This window comes from Cyprinus carpio, chromosome A24, assembly GCF_018340385.1.
Source record: "Cyprinus carpio isolate SPL01 chromosome A24, ASM1834038v1, whole genome shotgun sequence".
NCBI classification, from domain to species: domain Eukaryota; kingdom Metazoa; phylum Chordata; class Actinopteri; order Cypriniformes; family Cyprinidae; genus Cyprinus; species Cyprinus carpio.
In genome coordinates this window covers 11589299-11605573 of record NC_056595.1, presented here as the reverse complement: position 1 = coordinate 11605573, position 16275 = coordinate 11589299, and the positions used below count along the sequence as shown (strand labels likewise).

The window sequence follows — 16275 nt, the reverse complement described above, 5'->3', positions numbered from 1 at the left end:
TTTCAAGATGCTTATTCTAGCCGCATGTTAAAGCCACCAAGACCACCACAGCACCAAAACCTCTGAAGGGTGTGACATGGAAGACACCAGTGTCAGAAGTTCACCAAAATGACTTTCAAGGGCATATTTACCTTTATGATGTTGTTTATATTACATATCAAAATACACAGTGTGTCTATCTATCTATCCATCCATCCATCCTTTTATGACAAGTTCTGGAGCTCAACAGTTTGTCAGTACTCCCTGTGTCTAAGTACCGGCTGTAGTACACCTCCCCAGACAAAAAAATAAAAATAAAATAAAAACAGCCATGATTGATTTGGGACTCATTCCTTAATATCCTTTGTTCAAACCACACTGAGGGGGAGGAAAAGAGTGTATGACGTGTTAAAGGAGTCTCTATGTACAGTTCAAAGGCTCTGACTTCAGCAGGAAACAAGAGCAGACCTGTGCTAGGAGAGCCGTGCCTGTGTTTTACAGCTGTATTCCCTCTCAGTTGCTAACCCTTACCAAAAAGTAGTATACTTCAAGTTTATTTTATTAAGTATACTTAAGTAAAGTTCAAGTATATTTAGACTTTTTGTAAGTATAAGTCAAGTATACTTAAATGTCATTTTAAGTATATTTCTGAGTAGATAAAGCCCATTTCTGAGAAGTACATAAAAAAGTAAACTAAAAGCATACTTTCCTATTTTTAGTTTAAAAAAAGTATACTAATAGCACACTTGAATAAACTTCTTTTTCGTAAGGGAAGGCATGCTTCAGAAAGCCCAAATACCGCAACCTGTGTGTGTGTGTGTGTGTTATGTGTGTCCCTCTCTCACTGTCTAGGAATCTGCTGCCCTCAACTCTTCAATGCTGGTAGCTACCAACCACAACCTCCTATACATGTGTATGACAGCATCTTAAAATAATCTTCAACAATCTACATAAGCAGAGACGTTAGAATATGTTGCTTAAGTACCAACACAATAGTAAATAGTAAAACGATCCAGTTTTTAACTATTTTAATACTTATCAGTATTGAATAAAATTAAATTATATAAGTGGTGTTAGGATATGTTTTTTAAGTATTTTAATACTTATCAGTATTGAATAGTATTATATAATATTATCAGTATTGAATATGATTATTTCTGTTTTTATATTAATTTTTAGTTTATGATATTAAGTTAATGTTATGATTTTTGTTATTAATATAAATATTGGGTAAAATATATGTTAAATACTCTTTTTTTTATATAAAGGAAATTGAATACAGTTCGAATGATGTTTTAACATTAGCATATTGCTAACATAACAATGTTAAGCTAATGACACAAAGTCCTGCTTAATCAAACACACTTGCAGCTTCAAGCTACTTGCTATTTCAAGTTTTCCTTTCTCTTTGGAGTGTTACAAGATGTTTGTGAATAGATAAGATCCCTAAAGTTGCAAAGACTAAAGTCTCGAACCCAAAGAGAAATCCTTTATAAAAGTTAAGACTCGACCACACCCTCCTAAAAAGACGCTGTTTTGTTGTGAAAGCGAAAATACTTTTTTTTGACCTTCCAAAAGAGGACAGAACTAGAAATCAGTGGTTCCAGAACAGTTCAACCCAAATATTCAGATGTGTGCAGCACATTTTATGGAGGACTGTTTCCTGATCCTGGGAGAGCAGCCTACAATGCTGGCTGTTCTGATTCACAGTCTGTAAGAACGTTTACATATGTAAAGGATTTGGCACTGATGATTCAAACACGAGTTTTGAGCAGTGTAGAGTAGAGCTTGTTTTTAGTCATTTCTCCAGTCACAAATGCAGACATGGTTTTATGTTTACGTGGTGTGATGCAATGCAACAAATGGCTCGCATGTAATGGATTTTATTGTTTTTGTCTTGTGGTGCCGGTTTTCTGACTAATAATAGTAACACGCATCACAGTATAGTAAGGGGCGTAACATTTGCATCACACGTTTGAGGCATTCGGCCAATCACAAAGCACTGGATAGCTGGCAAATCAGTGTACACCTCGCTTTTCAGAATGATGAGCTTTGTAAAAATCGACGCGTTTCAGAAAGGCAGGGCACAGAGGAGAAACAATATATGTACAGTATGTGGAAAATAATGTGTTTTTTTTAACCTTAAACCGCATAAACACATTTCATTACACCAAAATACACAAAATAATGTTCTTTTTAGCAACATCATATGACCCCTTAAACAGGCATACTAAAAACTTCCAGGCAGGTGTGTTGAGGCAAGCTGGAGCTTAACTCTGCTGGACACCGGCACTCCAGGACCGAGTTTAGACACCCCTGCTATAAAGCATAAAAATGCATAGCATACATAAATATTGGGTGAACTAGTCTATTTTAAACAATTTTTTTTTTAACCATTTCAGTATTTAATTAATGTTTGAATGTTTTGAATGATTTAATGTTAGCATGTTGCCAAACTGACAGTGCAATACTCTAATTAGCATAAAACTACATAACATTCAGAAGTATATTTTAATAAGCAATTTTCAAAGTATAATAAAAATCATTTTTAAAATACTTTTTTGTACTGAATGTAATAAATTCCAAAACAACACCATTTAATTTATTTTTTTCAATAAATAATGCATTATGGGATTCTGTTGGTTATGAAGCAATATATATATATATATATATATTCTGTTGGTTATGAAGCAATATATATATATATATATATATATATATATATTTTTGTATTTTTTTGTTTGTTGATGTATATTTATATATTTTATTTGTTTTTGGTATATGTAAAGTTAATTTGGTTTTAACTGACCTTCTGTAAAACAACAGTTTATAGACAGTACGCGTGTGTGAGTGTAACATATATTTGTTCTGGCATTTGATCTGTACACTCTAGCCGCACTTTGGCTATGAGATGGTGATTTTACGGAAACACACAGAGACTGAATTTCTAGCGGCCTCTACCTCCTCCTGTCATTATGTTCCTCCCTTTCACAGGGTGCTAAAACAGTGACATTTGAGGGTGTGCGAATCAGAGAAAGCAAAAGAAAAAGCAAGAGAGAGAGAAAGAGAGAGAGAGAAGTGAGACAGGGGGTCGATACTTGACCACGTCTGTGACCCAGCAGCCTGCCTGCTTCATAATGGGTGCAGCAACAGATGGCCGTGCACGCACACACAGACACACCCGCATACACACACAGAGCAGCTGTCTCTGCCTCCCACTTCTTTACCCTTTCAGGAGGCCCCAGAGTCCAAACCACCATGATTGGGACAGCTGTGTGTGTGAAATAGAGACAGAGAATGGGAGGGTCTTTGTCACAGGAGCATGTTCGTGAATTGACAACTTGCTCTCTCTTTCACTTTCTTTTCTCTCTTCTATTACACCTTCCATTCTTCTGAAACTTTCATAGTCACTATCCCCACATCTGTAATGTTTTGAGTGACTTTATCTTATTTGAATGAGCACATGTTGGGAGTTAAAGGATGGAGATGTAATGGAATATGCTGCAAGGGTGTGTGTGTGTGTGTGAGAGAGAGAGAGAGTGGGTATAGATAAACTTACCATCTCTCCTCCTCAACTTGAATGCCGACTGACTGAAACTTGCAGTGCACTTCTGACTGATTGGCTTCCTCAGGACCATCCACCTAAACACACACATTCAGCATGGAGTCTGGGTGTTAGAAGTAAATTTTGAATTATTGTCATCAGATTTGTTGCTGCAAATTTGTTTGTCTTGGCCTATCTAATTTGTCTGTAAATACTGTAGTGAATATTTTAGTATTAAATGATGTAGATATAAAATGTGCAAATTGTACACTACTTTGATGCATACTTAAAAACCTAGTATGCTACCTAGTAAAACCCAGTATGCTATCTAGACAGCATCACAGAGTATACTAAGTAGATATTTTATAGTTGTTGTAAATGGCTGTGTCTCAAAACTCGATGTGCTGACCGCTTAGAAAGCATTTCTGGGCATCATAGCATGTAATGTATTGAAGCACACTCAAAAATCAGAGAACGTACTACTAGGCTGTGGCCTAAAACCTATGCTGTCTACCTAGATAACATACTTGGGCATCATAGTGCATACTACATATATGCCTGCTTAATAATCAGATAATATACTGCTGATAATGGCTGTGTCTCAAATCTTACCATCATTTTTGGCCATACACTAGGCCTACATACTATCAAAAATGCTCTGCTGAATTTGGAATCGCATACTGGCATACTAATCTTACTATTTTAGCCATATGTTTCTATGGCAGAAATGGTAAGAGTAGTATACTAGTATGTTGTTCTGAAGGTTCTTAGACACAGTCTGTTTTTCCACATATATGAGTAGATGAATGTCTGTTGTGAATGACTGAAGTGAAGTTCACATATAATTCTCTGTTTCTTGTTTTCATTGTAAGTTTGGTATTGCTTATACAATCTGTAAAGCTATAGGTGCTATAGGCAACACTTATGTGCATGTGTGAGTGTGTGTGGCCAACCTGTATCCCTATGGACAGACACTTCCTGAGGGCATCTCTCTTAGCTTCCTGTGAGATGTGTGTTACGCTAGTGGTCGCGGTGGCTGTAGTGATGGTGATGGTGCTGTTGGTCACATGCTGGCTGGCTGGGCCGTGGACTTGAGCATTCGCTGCCTCGATGGCTGCTGTCAGGGCCTTCATACTATCGATGCTCTCTGTGGAGTTGCTAAGGCCTGACTGGACCGCTGCTAAGGCCCGGTTAGTAGGACCAGCACCTGTGAGCTCATTGTAGGCATCTTGTGCTGATTCTGTGCTGCTCTGGGCTGTTATAGAGATGTATGGTCTGGTGGGTGTTGACCTGGGCGGGACTGGGGGCGGAGTTTTCTTGTAGGTGGTTATACATGATGATACTGTGGAGGAGGAGTAAGTGATAGGTCACTAAGTGAAAGTTTGCCAAATTAATTTGCATATTTATCAACTGACAAATGAATGGCAAAATAATATTAATATTCAAAAGAGAAACAAAATAAGAAATGACCAAATTTCACTTCAACTATCTGAAGTACTATAGAGAACAACACAAGAAATACAATATAGCAGAGAAGATTAGAATACAGTAGATTTAACAGGTTTAGTAGAGTAGAAAATGGTACAAATAAAGCAGAATAATTTAAAGTTGGCATATAATAGTATAGAGTTAGAGACAGAACATAATTCAATAATGCAAAATAGAATACAGTTAAGTAAAATACAGCAGAACAACACTGAGTAGAGATGAAAGTACTAGAATATTATGTAACAGATTAGAACAGAATAAAGTAGAGTTAAGTAGAGCAAAATAGAGTTGATATAAAACGTAATAATAAAACAATTGAATAAAGTAGAATTCAGTGAACAAAACGATATTATGATATTATCTATTATCTTGTAATATTATCTACAGTGTTTTAGAATCACAGAGTAGAATAAAGTCACCAAAAATGGAACTGAGCAGAATTGAGTAGAGCTGAATAGAAAATGGGAGAAACAGATTATGATAATATACTTTTCAGTAGAGTAGAACAGACTGGAATATAATAGCATAGAATTAAGAGTATAACATAATTCAATAAAAAAGAACAGAATAAAGTTCAGTAAACTAGAATAGTTTACTAGAGATGAGAGTAAACTTAAACTGAATAGATTGGAATAGAAAAGGCTAGAAGAAAAGATAGTTGAGTACAGTACACTGGAAAAGAATATGTTTGATTAGAGTAGAATAAAACAAATGGAGAAGAGACATTTTGAATAAAGCAGAATAGAACAGAACAGAATAGAAAAGAAGTAACTAGAATAGAATAGAATAGAGTTGCATAGAGTAGAATAGTTAAGAAGTTCACTACTGAAACAAATAAAGAACAAACACATGGAATAGAATTGAGTTGAGTGGAAGCAAGTAGAGTAGTGTTAGGTAGGCACTGTTATGTCAGAGTATAGTAGAGCATGTTTCGAGTAGATTTCTGTGAAGTATCGCACAGTAAAACTACAACAGGAGTTTGGCATTACTGTCCCCAAATCATCCATCTATTTCTGCTCTCTCTCTGTTCTTCCTGCCTGCATTGCTTAGAATAGCACAGCTGCTGGAGAAGACTAAACACTGTGTATGTGTGCGTGCGTGTGTCCATGTGTGTGTGTGTGCTCAGAGACTAAACAGTGGCAGTCCATTTTCTTACAGCTCCCTCATTTCCTGCTTTTGGCAGGAGCAGGTTAGTGCAAGCCCAGACACACGCACACACAAACACACACACACATTACTCCTGAATACATGGAGGGAACGGATTAGATTGGAAGATATCTTTTTTGCTTTATGACATCTGAGAGTACGAGAGTGTGTGTGCCAAAGCGCGTCTGTTTTAGATTACAGCACTGTAAGAAGATCATGCGCTGTCTTTTAACAGCTCTCTCACACACAGAAGGGATGTGGAACAGGTTGGGACTCTGCTCCGTGCATCTGAATCTATGTAAACTGGGTCACAGTGTATGTGGAAAGTAGGCCAGGCTTTCTCTTTAAACTGTTACAGCACCCGAATTGTTCTCACCTGTGTGTATGAGCCTGTCATGTGTCAAGCGTGTATGTGTGTGTTCTCTGACCCACCCAGTCCTGCGGTTTATTTCTAAAGCCTTTCCCCTCTCTCTCTCTCTCTCTCGCTCTCACTGAAAAACGGCAAACCACAGGTCAAATAGCCCAAACCATCCACCCACCTGCAGCCCTTTAAACTACAGTCAGATGTGATTTTTCCAAGCTGGAAGTTTTAATCTTATCACACACTTGTAATATAGTCAGATGTGTCTTTTAAAATCTTGAAGTTTAAACTATATTTTATATTTGAATAATTATTATATTTTAGTTTTCTATTGTGTTTGAATATATTTTTTTATTTGTATTCAGTGTCACATGATCCTTCAGAAATCATTCTAATATGCAGATTTGCTGCTCAAGAAAATTTCTTGTTATTATTGTTGAAAACAGTAACTTTCATAAATTGAAAGTTTGTTCAGCATTTGTCTGAAATAGAATCTTCTGTAACATTATAAATGTCTTTACTGTCACATTTGATCAATTAATGTGTCCTTCCTGAATAAAAGTATTCATTTCTTTCAGGGAAAAAAACATACTGACCCCAAACAGTATTGTGAATAGAATTAATAACATAACAAAAAATGCACTTTTAGCTCCTACAGTAGATGTATTTATGTAACCTTCTAATAAAAACGTCTGCTAACAGAAACACACAGATGCCCCGTCCACACAAAGGCATGCCAGTGAGGTCAACGGGTTGTCTGGACTCCACAAAATGAAGAGGAAGTCAGTTGCCAGAGAGCTGTCAAAGTCTTTTTAGAGGCTGAAACATCTCAAAAATAGTGTTTTTACAAAATGGCCCACCACAGTATGATTCTCTAACACCAGATGTGTAGGACACATCCCAAATTACTTTATTTTCATCTACACGCAAGCACACAGAATAAAAACAAGTCATGCCATGTTAGCGGCATTACCGACTACCTCACAGTTTCCACGGATACACTTTGATGTTTGTATCATGGAAGCGTCACGCCTCTAAAACTGCACACACACGCTCTCAAGGCCATCGTGTTTATCCAGCAGTTGGGAAGTGGAGTGTGATACAGAATTCCTGAGCTCCAGCAGGCAGGAACGGAGAAAGAAAAACTCCCTGAAATGTTTTCGTCCAACTTTCTCTCAACAAAACCGTCTTAACATCTGCTGCTTGTCTAACACAATCCAAATGCTACTGCAAACAAGCTAATTCTGAGGATTGTAGTTAACCTTTCCAAAGGTTTAGATCAAATCTGAGAGAGAGTGATGCGGAAAAAAAAAATGCTTTTGAAAGAATTTTCACTCAGAAATTGCTAGTAAATTTCACAAATAATTACAAGGAAATGGCAAGCAACACACTGAATTAAATATGATATTTGAAGAAGAAAGACTGAAGTAGTGTTTCCTTTATAAAATGTACTCCAATTATCTTTTACACCTTCACAAAATCATTTTTAAGTGTAGTTTTGTAGCAATTCGGCCTGTTGGTTGAACATTAATTGGCTGAGTTCTTGGCTGATAAAGCATTTCTCATTTCAAAAGAGTGAAAGAATGAGCGAGAGGTTAAAGAGGAGGAGGAGAGGGACTCTGTGAATGACAAAACCCCTTTAGGCCCCCGGCCCACAAACTCTTTGAAAAGGTTCTTCAAACGAGCGACCGACAGCGGAGTGTGAATGGTGAATCTCCTGGCTAAAAAACACACTACCCCCCGCCCGGGCCAGCGCTGTATCAAAGACGGCCCCTGCTCAACCCCCTCTCCACTCCTTCACTGCCCCCCTCTGTCATCCATTCATCCCTTCTTTTCGGCCCCTGCCTGGAGAAACTCCTCTTTCAGCCTCATGCTTCATTAGGAGGGGAGATTGAACGCACCTCTGGGCATGTTGAGGGCTGGACGTGGAGGAAACCAATAGGAGTGTGTGAGGGCTTGTGTGTTAGTAGTGACAAAAAAAACGATAAAACTCATTCAAACAGGTTAGTTGGGCTCCCTCTAGTAGATGCCAAGGGAATAATCAGAAACACAAAGTGCTATAAAACCAGAGGAGGGGCCACAGAGTTTGTGTGTGTGTGTGTGTGTGTGTGTGTGTGTGTGTGTATAAGCAGGCCAGGGTGCAGAATGACAGTTCGGCCCAGCTGCCGTGTGTTTAGAAAGGGGCTGGTCACTGTCTTTCTCTCCATCCCTTGCTCTCTTTCCACAGCCAACTGGAGTCCTTTGTGATAGTGTAGCCGTGGAAACAGGGAGGAACATGAAATCCGTGGCCTTTCTATGAAACTGTGTGTGTGTGTGTGTGTGGGGAGGAACATAAAATGTGTGTGGTGGTGTGTGTGCTATGAAACGTGTGTGTGTAAAAAAAAAAAAAAAAAAAAAAAACATAAAAACAGACCACCAGGTCGGTCAATGTTGAACTAAAAAAGTAAAACAAATGTTCAGCGTTTTTTAGAAAATGCAGATTGTCACGGTTGCGAGTGCTAATTGTAAACTGTGTGTGTGGATGTGTTTACTAACAGAGTGTGTGACCTACTTTCACTTGTCCTAAGTTCATACACATGGCCAGTTCCCCCGCTGTCAGTCAGTGACAAACACTGCATGCTTGCAAACAAACACACACGCATGTGCTAACACTTGACCAACAGGTGACAAATGAAGTGTCATAATCACAGTGCAAAGGAGAAATAAATCTCAGACCAGACAGGTTATGGCAGTTCGTTAAGGTAAGTGTGAGAGTATGAATGTGGTTTAAAAAAAAGAAAGAAAAGAAAATTAAAAAATAAAACAGAACAAAATAACAGATTATGAATATGGATTATGACAATTATAAAAATAAAAATAAAATAGTCTCATTGAATGGCAAATATTAAAACAAAATGAAAAAAATAATGGAAAAATTGATTTTGTTCTGAACACTACGGAAGAGGATTAGGGCCAAGCAATAATAAAAAAATAAAACCATCTCGAGATTAAAGTCATTATATTGCGAGATTAAACTCGTTAAATTTCGAGAAAAAAAAGTCGAAATACAGTCTTGAGAATAAACTCATTAAATTTCGAGAATAAAGTCGTTTTGTTTCAAGAAAAAACTCGTTAAATTTCGAGAAAAATAGTCGAAATAATCGTGAGAATAAACTCATTTAATTTCGAGAATAAAGTCGTTGTGTTTTCGAGAAAAAAAGTCGAAATGAAATGTAGAGAGTAATGCATTCGATCAGTGTTCATTGCATAGCCTATAGAGGACATGGCAGAGTTGGATCACTTAGTCAAGCTATATTTTAGACTTTCTTTCAGTAACAAAGAATACTATCAAACTATTAGCTAATTATGACACAATAATAATTAGCACACGAACTTTAAAGAGAATTTGCAAGCGGATATGTCTTTTTAGAAGAAAAAAATCAGTCCAATTTGCGCGATGTAGGCTACTTGCTTTTGTCCAACATGAAATGACAACCAGAGGACAAATGCAAGGTTATCACTGGCTTCACCCAAATGCACTCTGGCACTTGGGACAGCTATGATAAATTAAAACCGTACGGCATTGCCATTAATGGCGTGTAATGTAATGAGATTATTCTCAAGATTGTATTTCGACTTTTTTTCTGGAAATTTAACGAGTTTAATCTCAAAACACAATGACTTTATTCTCGATATTTAATGAGTTTATTCTCAAGATTGTATTTCGACTTTTTTTCTCGAAATTTAATGAGTTTAATCTCGAAACACAACGACTTTATTCTCGATATTTAATGAGTTTATTCTCAAGATTGTATTTCGACTTTTTTTCTCGAAATTTAATGAGTTTAATCTTGCAATATAATGACTTTAATCTCGAGATGATTTTATTTTTTTATTATTGCTTGGCCCTAATCCTCTTCCGTAGTTTTATTTTTTTAATATAGAAAAAATAAAATAAAATCTGTTTGTTAGATGGATAATAACAACCCAAATAAAATAAAATGAAATGTATTCTTTTCCAAATGCAAGGGTAATAAGCCTTGAAACCTTAACATCATTCGTGGCCTAGTGGTTAGAGAGTTTGACTCCTAACCCTAAGGTTGTGGGTTCGAGTCTCGGGATGGCAATACCGTGACTGAGGTGCCCTTGAGCGAGGCACCAAACCCCCAACTGCTCCCCGGGCGCGGCAGCATAAATGGCTGCCCACTGCTCCGGGCGTGTGTGTGTGTGTGTGTGTGTGTTCACTGCTGTGTGTGTGTGTGTGTGTGTGTGTGCACTTTGGATGGGTTAAATGCAGAGCATGAATTCTGAGTATGGGTCACCATACTTGGCTGTATATCATGTCACTTTCACTTTTTTTTCACTTTTCTTTAAAGTGGGAGTAGGTATCTGCAGGGGTGCAGACTGTAAAGACCGACATGCCCTGGAGGAGGACAAGAGAGGCAGGGATGAATGAGGGGAGAGAGAGAGAGAGAGACAGTAAAAGTAGATGAGATTAGTTTGAGCGGCCCATTTGCTTTAGTTCCTGTAAGAGCATTCCTGAAACCAGTCAAAGTGAGAACACACACAAACACCAAAACAAAACCATCCCAGACTAGGATACACAAAGACATAATAAAACCGCAAGACACAAACAATTTCAAAGAAGTCTAAATTTAAAATTTAATACACACGCACACTCCTGACTCACAAATGATCTCCCTTCAAAGCTCAGTTCTGCCCTCACACTCCCTGTGTTTGAATGAGACGTCTACATACCTGTTTGATTACACATCTGCATGTGACGGGTCCCTGAGTGTGTGTGTGTGTTTGTGATTTGCATAAGGATAGATGAATCCTGCGATGCTCCCTTCCAGGAATTAAACACAACTGACAGGATGACACACACATCAATATCTACTTATCTAGATGAGAACATTTTTGGTCTTTGGTTACCAAGTCTAATTAGCTTTATTCTCACTATTAACTACAATTAATTTGCTGCTTATTCATAGTTAGTAAGGTAGTTGATGAATGAACTGAAATATATGTACTGTCATCTGAGCAGCAGTACTGATTTTAATCTAACCAACTTTCCAGCTGACTAACTACCCTTATAATTACCCGTAACTCACCTATTCTCCCTCTCCCCATCTCTCCTTCTGCGGTCTGTTCTCTTTATGCTTTGTGTCTCCAGGTTTGACCTCTGACCCCTGGTATCCTGTGGGAGGGGGTTGGGGGAAAGAACTCGGTTGTGTGTGTAGTTTTTTGTGGAGAGTGTGTTGGTGCGGGATTTGGGTTATTCCAAGAGTAAAGTGGTCTTTAGGAGACTTAAGCGACCCCCGAAACTCTCACACGCACACACACAGGGGGTTGGGGGTGAGTGGGCAAGAATGCAATGAACAAACGAGGAGCCCAGCAGGAGTGCAGGAATGCAATGCATTGTGTTACAAAGACTTCCTGAACGAATAAACTAAGTAAAACCTCACACACACAAACACACCTCTTCCCATAAACTCATATAAATTCAATCTAAGTGGCATGTTGTAATTTTTGGCTTTTTATAAATGCATGTTTTGAGACTTCAGTGCCGAAGTGATATGTGCCATTAAAGGACCCTCCCAAAACATTTTGGGGCAAAAAACACACACGCACAGACACAGAGGACCCTTTCTGGAAGAGAAGAGATGGTCTGTAATTAAGGTTTGCCCCACCCTCGCAGTGAAAACCGTCCAACACACACACACCAACATACTCCAAGAGGAGAGGAGAGGAGAGGAGAGGAGAGGAGAGGAGAAGAGAAGAGTTTCCTGTGGCAGGCAGTGTGACAGGATCATGTCAACGACCACACTTCCTTTCTGTGTGGCCTGAATCAAAGCATAGTGATTCTCAAAGAGAGGCTGTTAAGTTGTAATTACGTAAAGTGCACGGTCATCAAACAGTCAAAAGAACTCAGAATCACTCTCTGAAAACAGAATCAGATACCACTAGTTTCTGAAAAAAAAGAAGAAAAAAAGTCTTTTAACAATCAGTGTTTTCATAAATCAACTAATTAACATTTTATTGATAAAAGCTATGTTAGATGTTACAATCTATAATGACAGACCACATTCCACTAGATTTTGTAAGTTTAGGTTCAGCATGTGTCAGAATGTTTCATTGTGTACCTATCGCCACCTACAGGATGAAAATGAAAGTGTTTCTTTCCAACACTGGAATACTGTACACACCAAAGAGATACCACAATATTTTACAGCACATTTTCTAAACACTAAAAAACACTAAATTTTTGTACATATGTATATACAGTGCAAAAGTCTTACTTTTATATATATATATTTAATATTTTGAAAAACGGCTTTGATGCTCAGACAGGCTGTATTTAGTTGATCAAAAAATACAGTAAAAACTCTAATAGTGTGACATATTATTAAAATTTAAAATGACTGTTTTCTATTTTATTATGTTTTAAAATGTAATTTACTCCTGCAAAGCTTAATTATCATCACCAGACATAACTCCAGGTCACATAATCTTTCAGAAATCATTCTTATATGCTGATTTGCTGCTCAAGAAACATTCTTATTATTATCATTATTATTATAATTATCATTATAATTATCATTATTAAAAAAAAAAAAAAACTGTTGTGTTGCTTAATGTTTTTGTGGAAACTGATATTTTTTCCAGGATTTCTGATGAATGGAAAGTTCAAAAGAACAGCATTTATTTGAACATTACACCGTAAATGCATTTACTGCCCGTTTTGACCAAATTTATGCATCTTTGCTGAATAAAACCATTAATTTAAAAATCTTTCTGTTCCCAAACTTTTAAATAGTGGTGTATATATATATATTATTTGAAATGAAGACAATAAGCTATTTTATTATTTGTTTCCAATACCTAATAAGACCGATGCCAGTAAAAAAAAAAAAAAAAAAAAAAAAAAAAAAAAAATAATAATAATAATAAAAATGTATATATATATATATATATATATATATATATATATATATATATATATATATATATATATATATATATTTTTTTTTTTTTACAACCCCATATGTCTGTTTCAGTAAGTATGAAGACTGTGTGTGTGTGTGTGTGTGTGTGTGTGTGTGTGTGTGTGTGTGTGTGTGTGTGTGTGTAAAACTGGTGTGTGTTTGTTTGTGTGCTCTGTAATGTCTAAGGTAAGCTTCAGGTTATTGATTTAGAGAAGGGATTCACATGAAAGCTTGGAGATTATGTGTGTTTGTGTATTTCTCTGCATGCCCACACTAGTAGAGCATTTCAGACAGCATGTTCATTCTGTCCTTCTCTCACTGACACCCTCTTTCATGTCTCTTTCTCTCACATACACATATATACTTACACAGGCAGAACTACGGGGAGGAAGAGGAAATCATATAAATCTTAGAGCTTTGAGACACGATGTTTAAGTATAAATCAGCACAACACCTTTCATGGTGAGTGTGGGGAGTGCCTGAAAGGAAATGATTATCTGTGTGGCTGAGAGAGAGAGAGAGAGAGAGAGAGAGAGAGAGTGACTGAGGAAGGGATGGAGAGAGGGAGAGAGAGGAAGAAAAGTAGCAAGACTGTTTAACTGAAATGTCTCACTGAGTGATTTGTGAAGTCTGGAGAGATGGGCTGTCCTATTGACACTTACACACATAAACTCAATTTCTCAAATTAAAACTAGCACCCTTAAATCTTTATGCTACAATACGAGTATGCAGTGCACATAAATGCTGCAAAAATTCACTACTTGGGCAACAATGTCCCACATTGGTTCTTTACACCACTTTCAATACGTTTTGGAAAATTACATCTAAGGTATGTCATAGGTCCTGTGACAACTGAACTAAAACTGCAACTATTAGAAATGGTTTTCGTTAACTGAAATAAAGTTGAAAAAAATAAAAAATAAACAGATGAAAAAAGGCAAATATTAAAAAAATGTTTTCATCAAATTAAATAAAGTTTAAATAAAATAAAATACAAATATTAGATTAAAAAAATTGCACTTACAAACTTTAGAATTAGAATTATTTATACTAGAAAAAATGCTGACAATGATAAATAGTGCCTTGACAACTAACAGAACTAAAAGAATTACTAAAATGACTAAAACTTAAATAAGTAGTAGTTTAGTGGATTAGAATATTTTAAAACAATCAGTTGCATAGCCTACTGTGAACTGCATCGTTTTCTGACATGACTCTCGCGTATATTCTCACGTAGGCCGCATGTTATTTCAAACACTGCTTTCTCCACACGCTCTTTGTACTCCACCGCCCTCTAGTGCTCAAAACTTGCACTCTTCATTAACGACACAATATGCATTTTCAACGTGTTTAACTGCATTACAATTATATTAAACATATGACGATGACAATCTTTTGTCCTCTGCAAAAATTCAGCTTGGAGTTAAAAAAGAAAATATTGATTTGTCTCTTATTACTGCAAATGACTTGTATTATTATTAATATTATTATTATTTTTAATCAGTATTAAAGTCACCTGATTCGGTGTAATGAGAGTATAATCGATCATGTTGAGATCATATCTAAGTGAGTGTCTGCACTGATCGACTTCAGTGGAGGAATTGTTTATGATATCACTGAGTCAGCCCATTCAGCCCTTTAGACAGGATGACATCGAAATGAGCTCAAACGATATTATGATGCACTCATGTCTATTCTGGTATAAGACTTCATCAAAACAATTCAAAACAACATCAACCCTTTATTAAAAATGAGATTAATAAGAAATAAATAAACAAATAAAAAGGAGAGGAATGAAAAGAGAGAGAGAGAGAGAGAGAGAGAGAGAGAGAGAGAGAGAGAGAAGAAAACAAGAGAGAGAAAAAGGAGAAAAATAAGAGAACTGTATCAATGACATCATCATCCTATCCTCTGCTCCCCAGGACAACAGTTTAAATGAATTAGTTGCCATGGTAACAGCAGCATCCTCCTCTGTTTTGCTCATTTTTTTTCTATTAGCCTACACCACAAACATCTTGACCCTGTCAACAACAAAATGTCAGGACATAATGATTTTTTTTTTCTCTACAAAAACACTATGCAATGATCCATTAAGTTGTTAAACACAGACACACACAAACTCCAGCAACAGCTTTTATTTATAGAGACACAGGGATGTCACAGGATAGCTACCCTGTAGGCAAAAAAGAAGTACTCTTAAAGGGATACTCAACCCCAAAATTAAAATTTTGTCATTAATCATGTCGTTCCAAACCCGTAAAAGCTCCGTTCATCTTCGGAACACAATTTAAGATATTTTGGATGAAAACCGGGAGGCTTGAGACTGTCCCATAGACTGCCAAGTAAATAACAGTGTCAAGTTCCATTAAAAGGTATGAAAGTTGTCCTCAGAAGAATATGCCATCAGATGTGCAATCTGGATTAGATAAGCGAAGAAAACAAAAATGACAGTCTCAAGCCTCCAGGTCTTTCATCCAAAATATCTTAAAATTGTGTTCTGAAGATGAATGGAGCTTTTACGGGTTTGGAACGACATGATTAATGACGTCTTATGGCAGATGGAGTATTCTGATGACGACTTTCATACCTTTTAATGGGTATTGTGATTGTTATTTACTTTGGCACAGTCTATGGGACCGTCTCAAAGGTTTTCATCCAAAATATCTTAAATTGTGTTCTGAAGATGAATGGAGCTTTTACGGGTTTGGAACGACATGATTAATGACAAAATTTTCATTTTGGGGTGGAGTATCCCTTTAACTGAATTAAAATGTACTTGAAATTCAGAT

The 16275-nt window shown here is 36.7% G+C and overlaps 1 protein-coding gene across 4 annotated transcripts in view; it reads right to left on the bottom strand.

The window, feature by feature from the left end:
* Positions 1-16275, bottom strand: part of LOC109109419 (disks large-associated protein 1-like) — a 111020-nt gene that overhangs the window by 7558 nt on the left and 87187 nt on the right. For all 4 annotated transcript variants that reach the window (XM_042714186.1, XM_042714183.1, XM_042714184.1 and 1 more), the window contains 2 exons: positions 4477-4865; positions 3539-3621 (listed from right to left, as the gene is read on the bottom strand). In XM_042714186.1, the coding sequence (XP_042570120.1) occupies positions 3539-3621; positions 4477-4865 (472 nt within the window). The remainder of the gene's footprint in view (positions 1-3538; positions 3622-4476; positions 4866-16275) is intronic.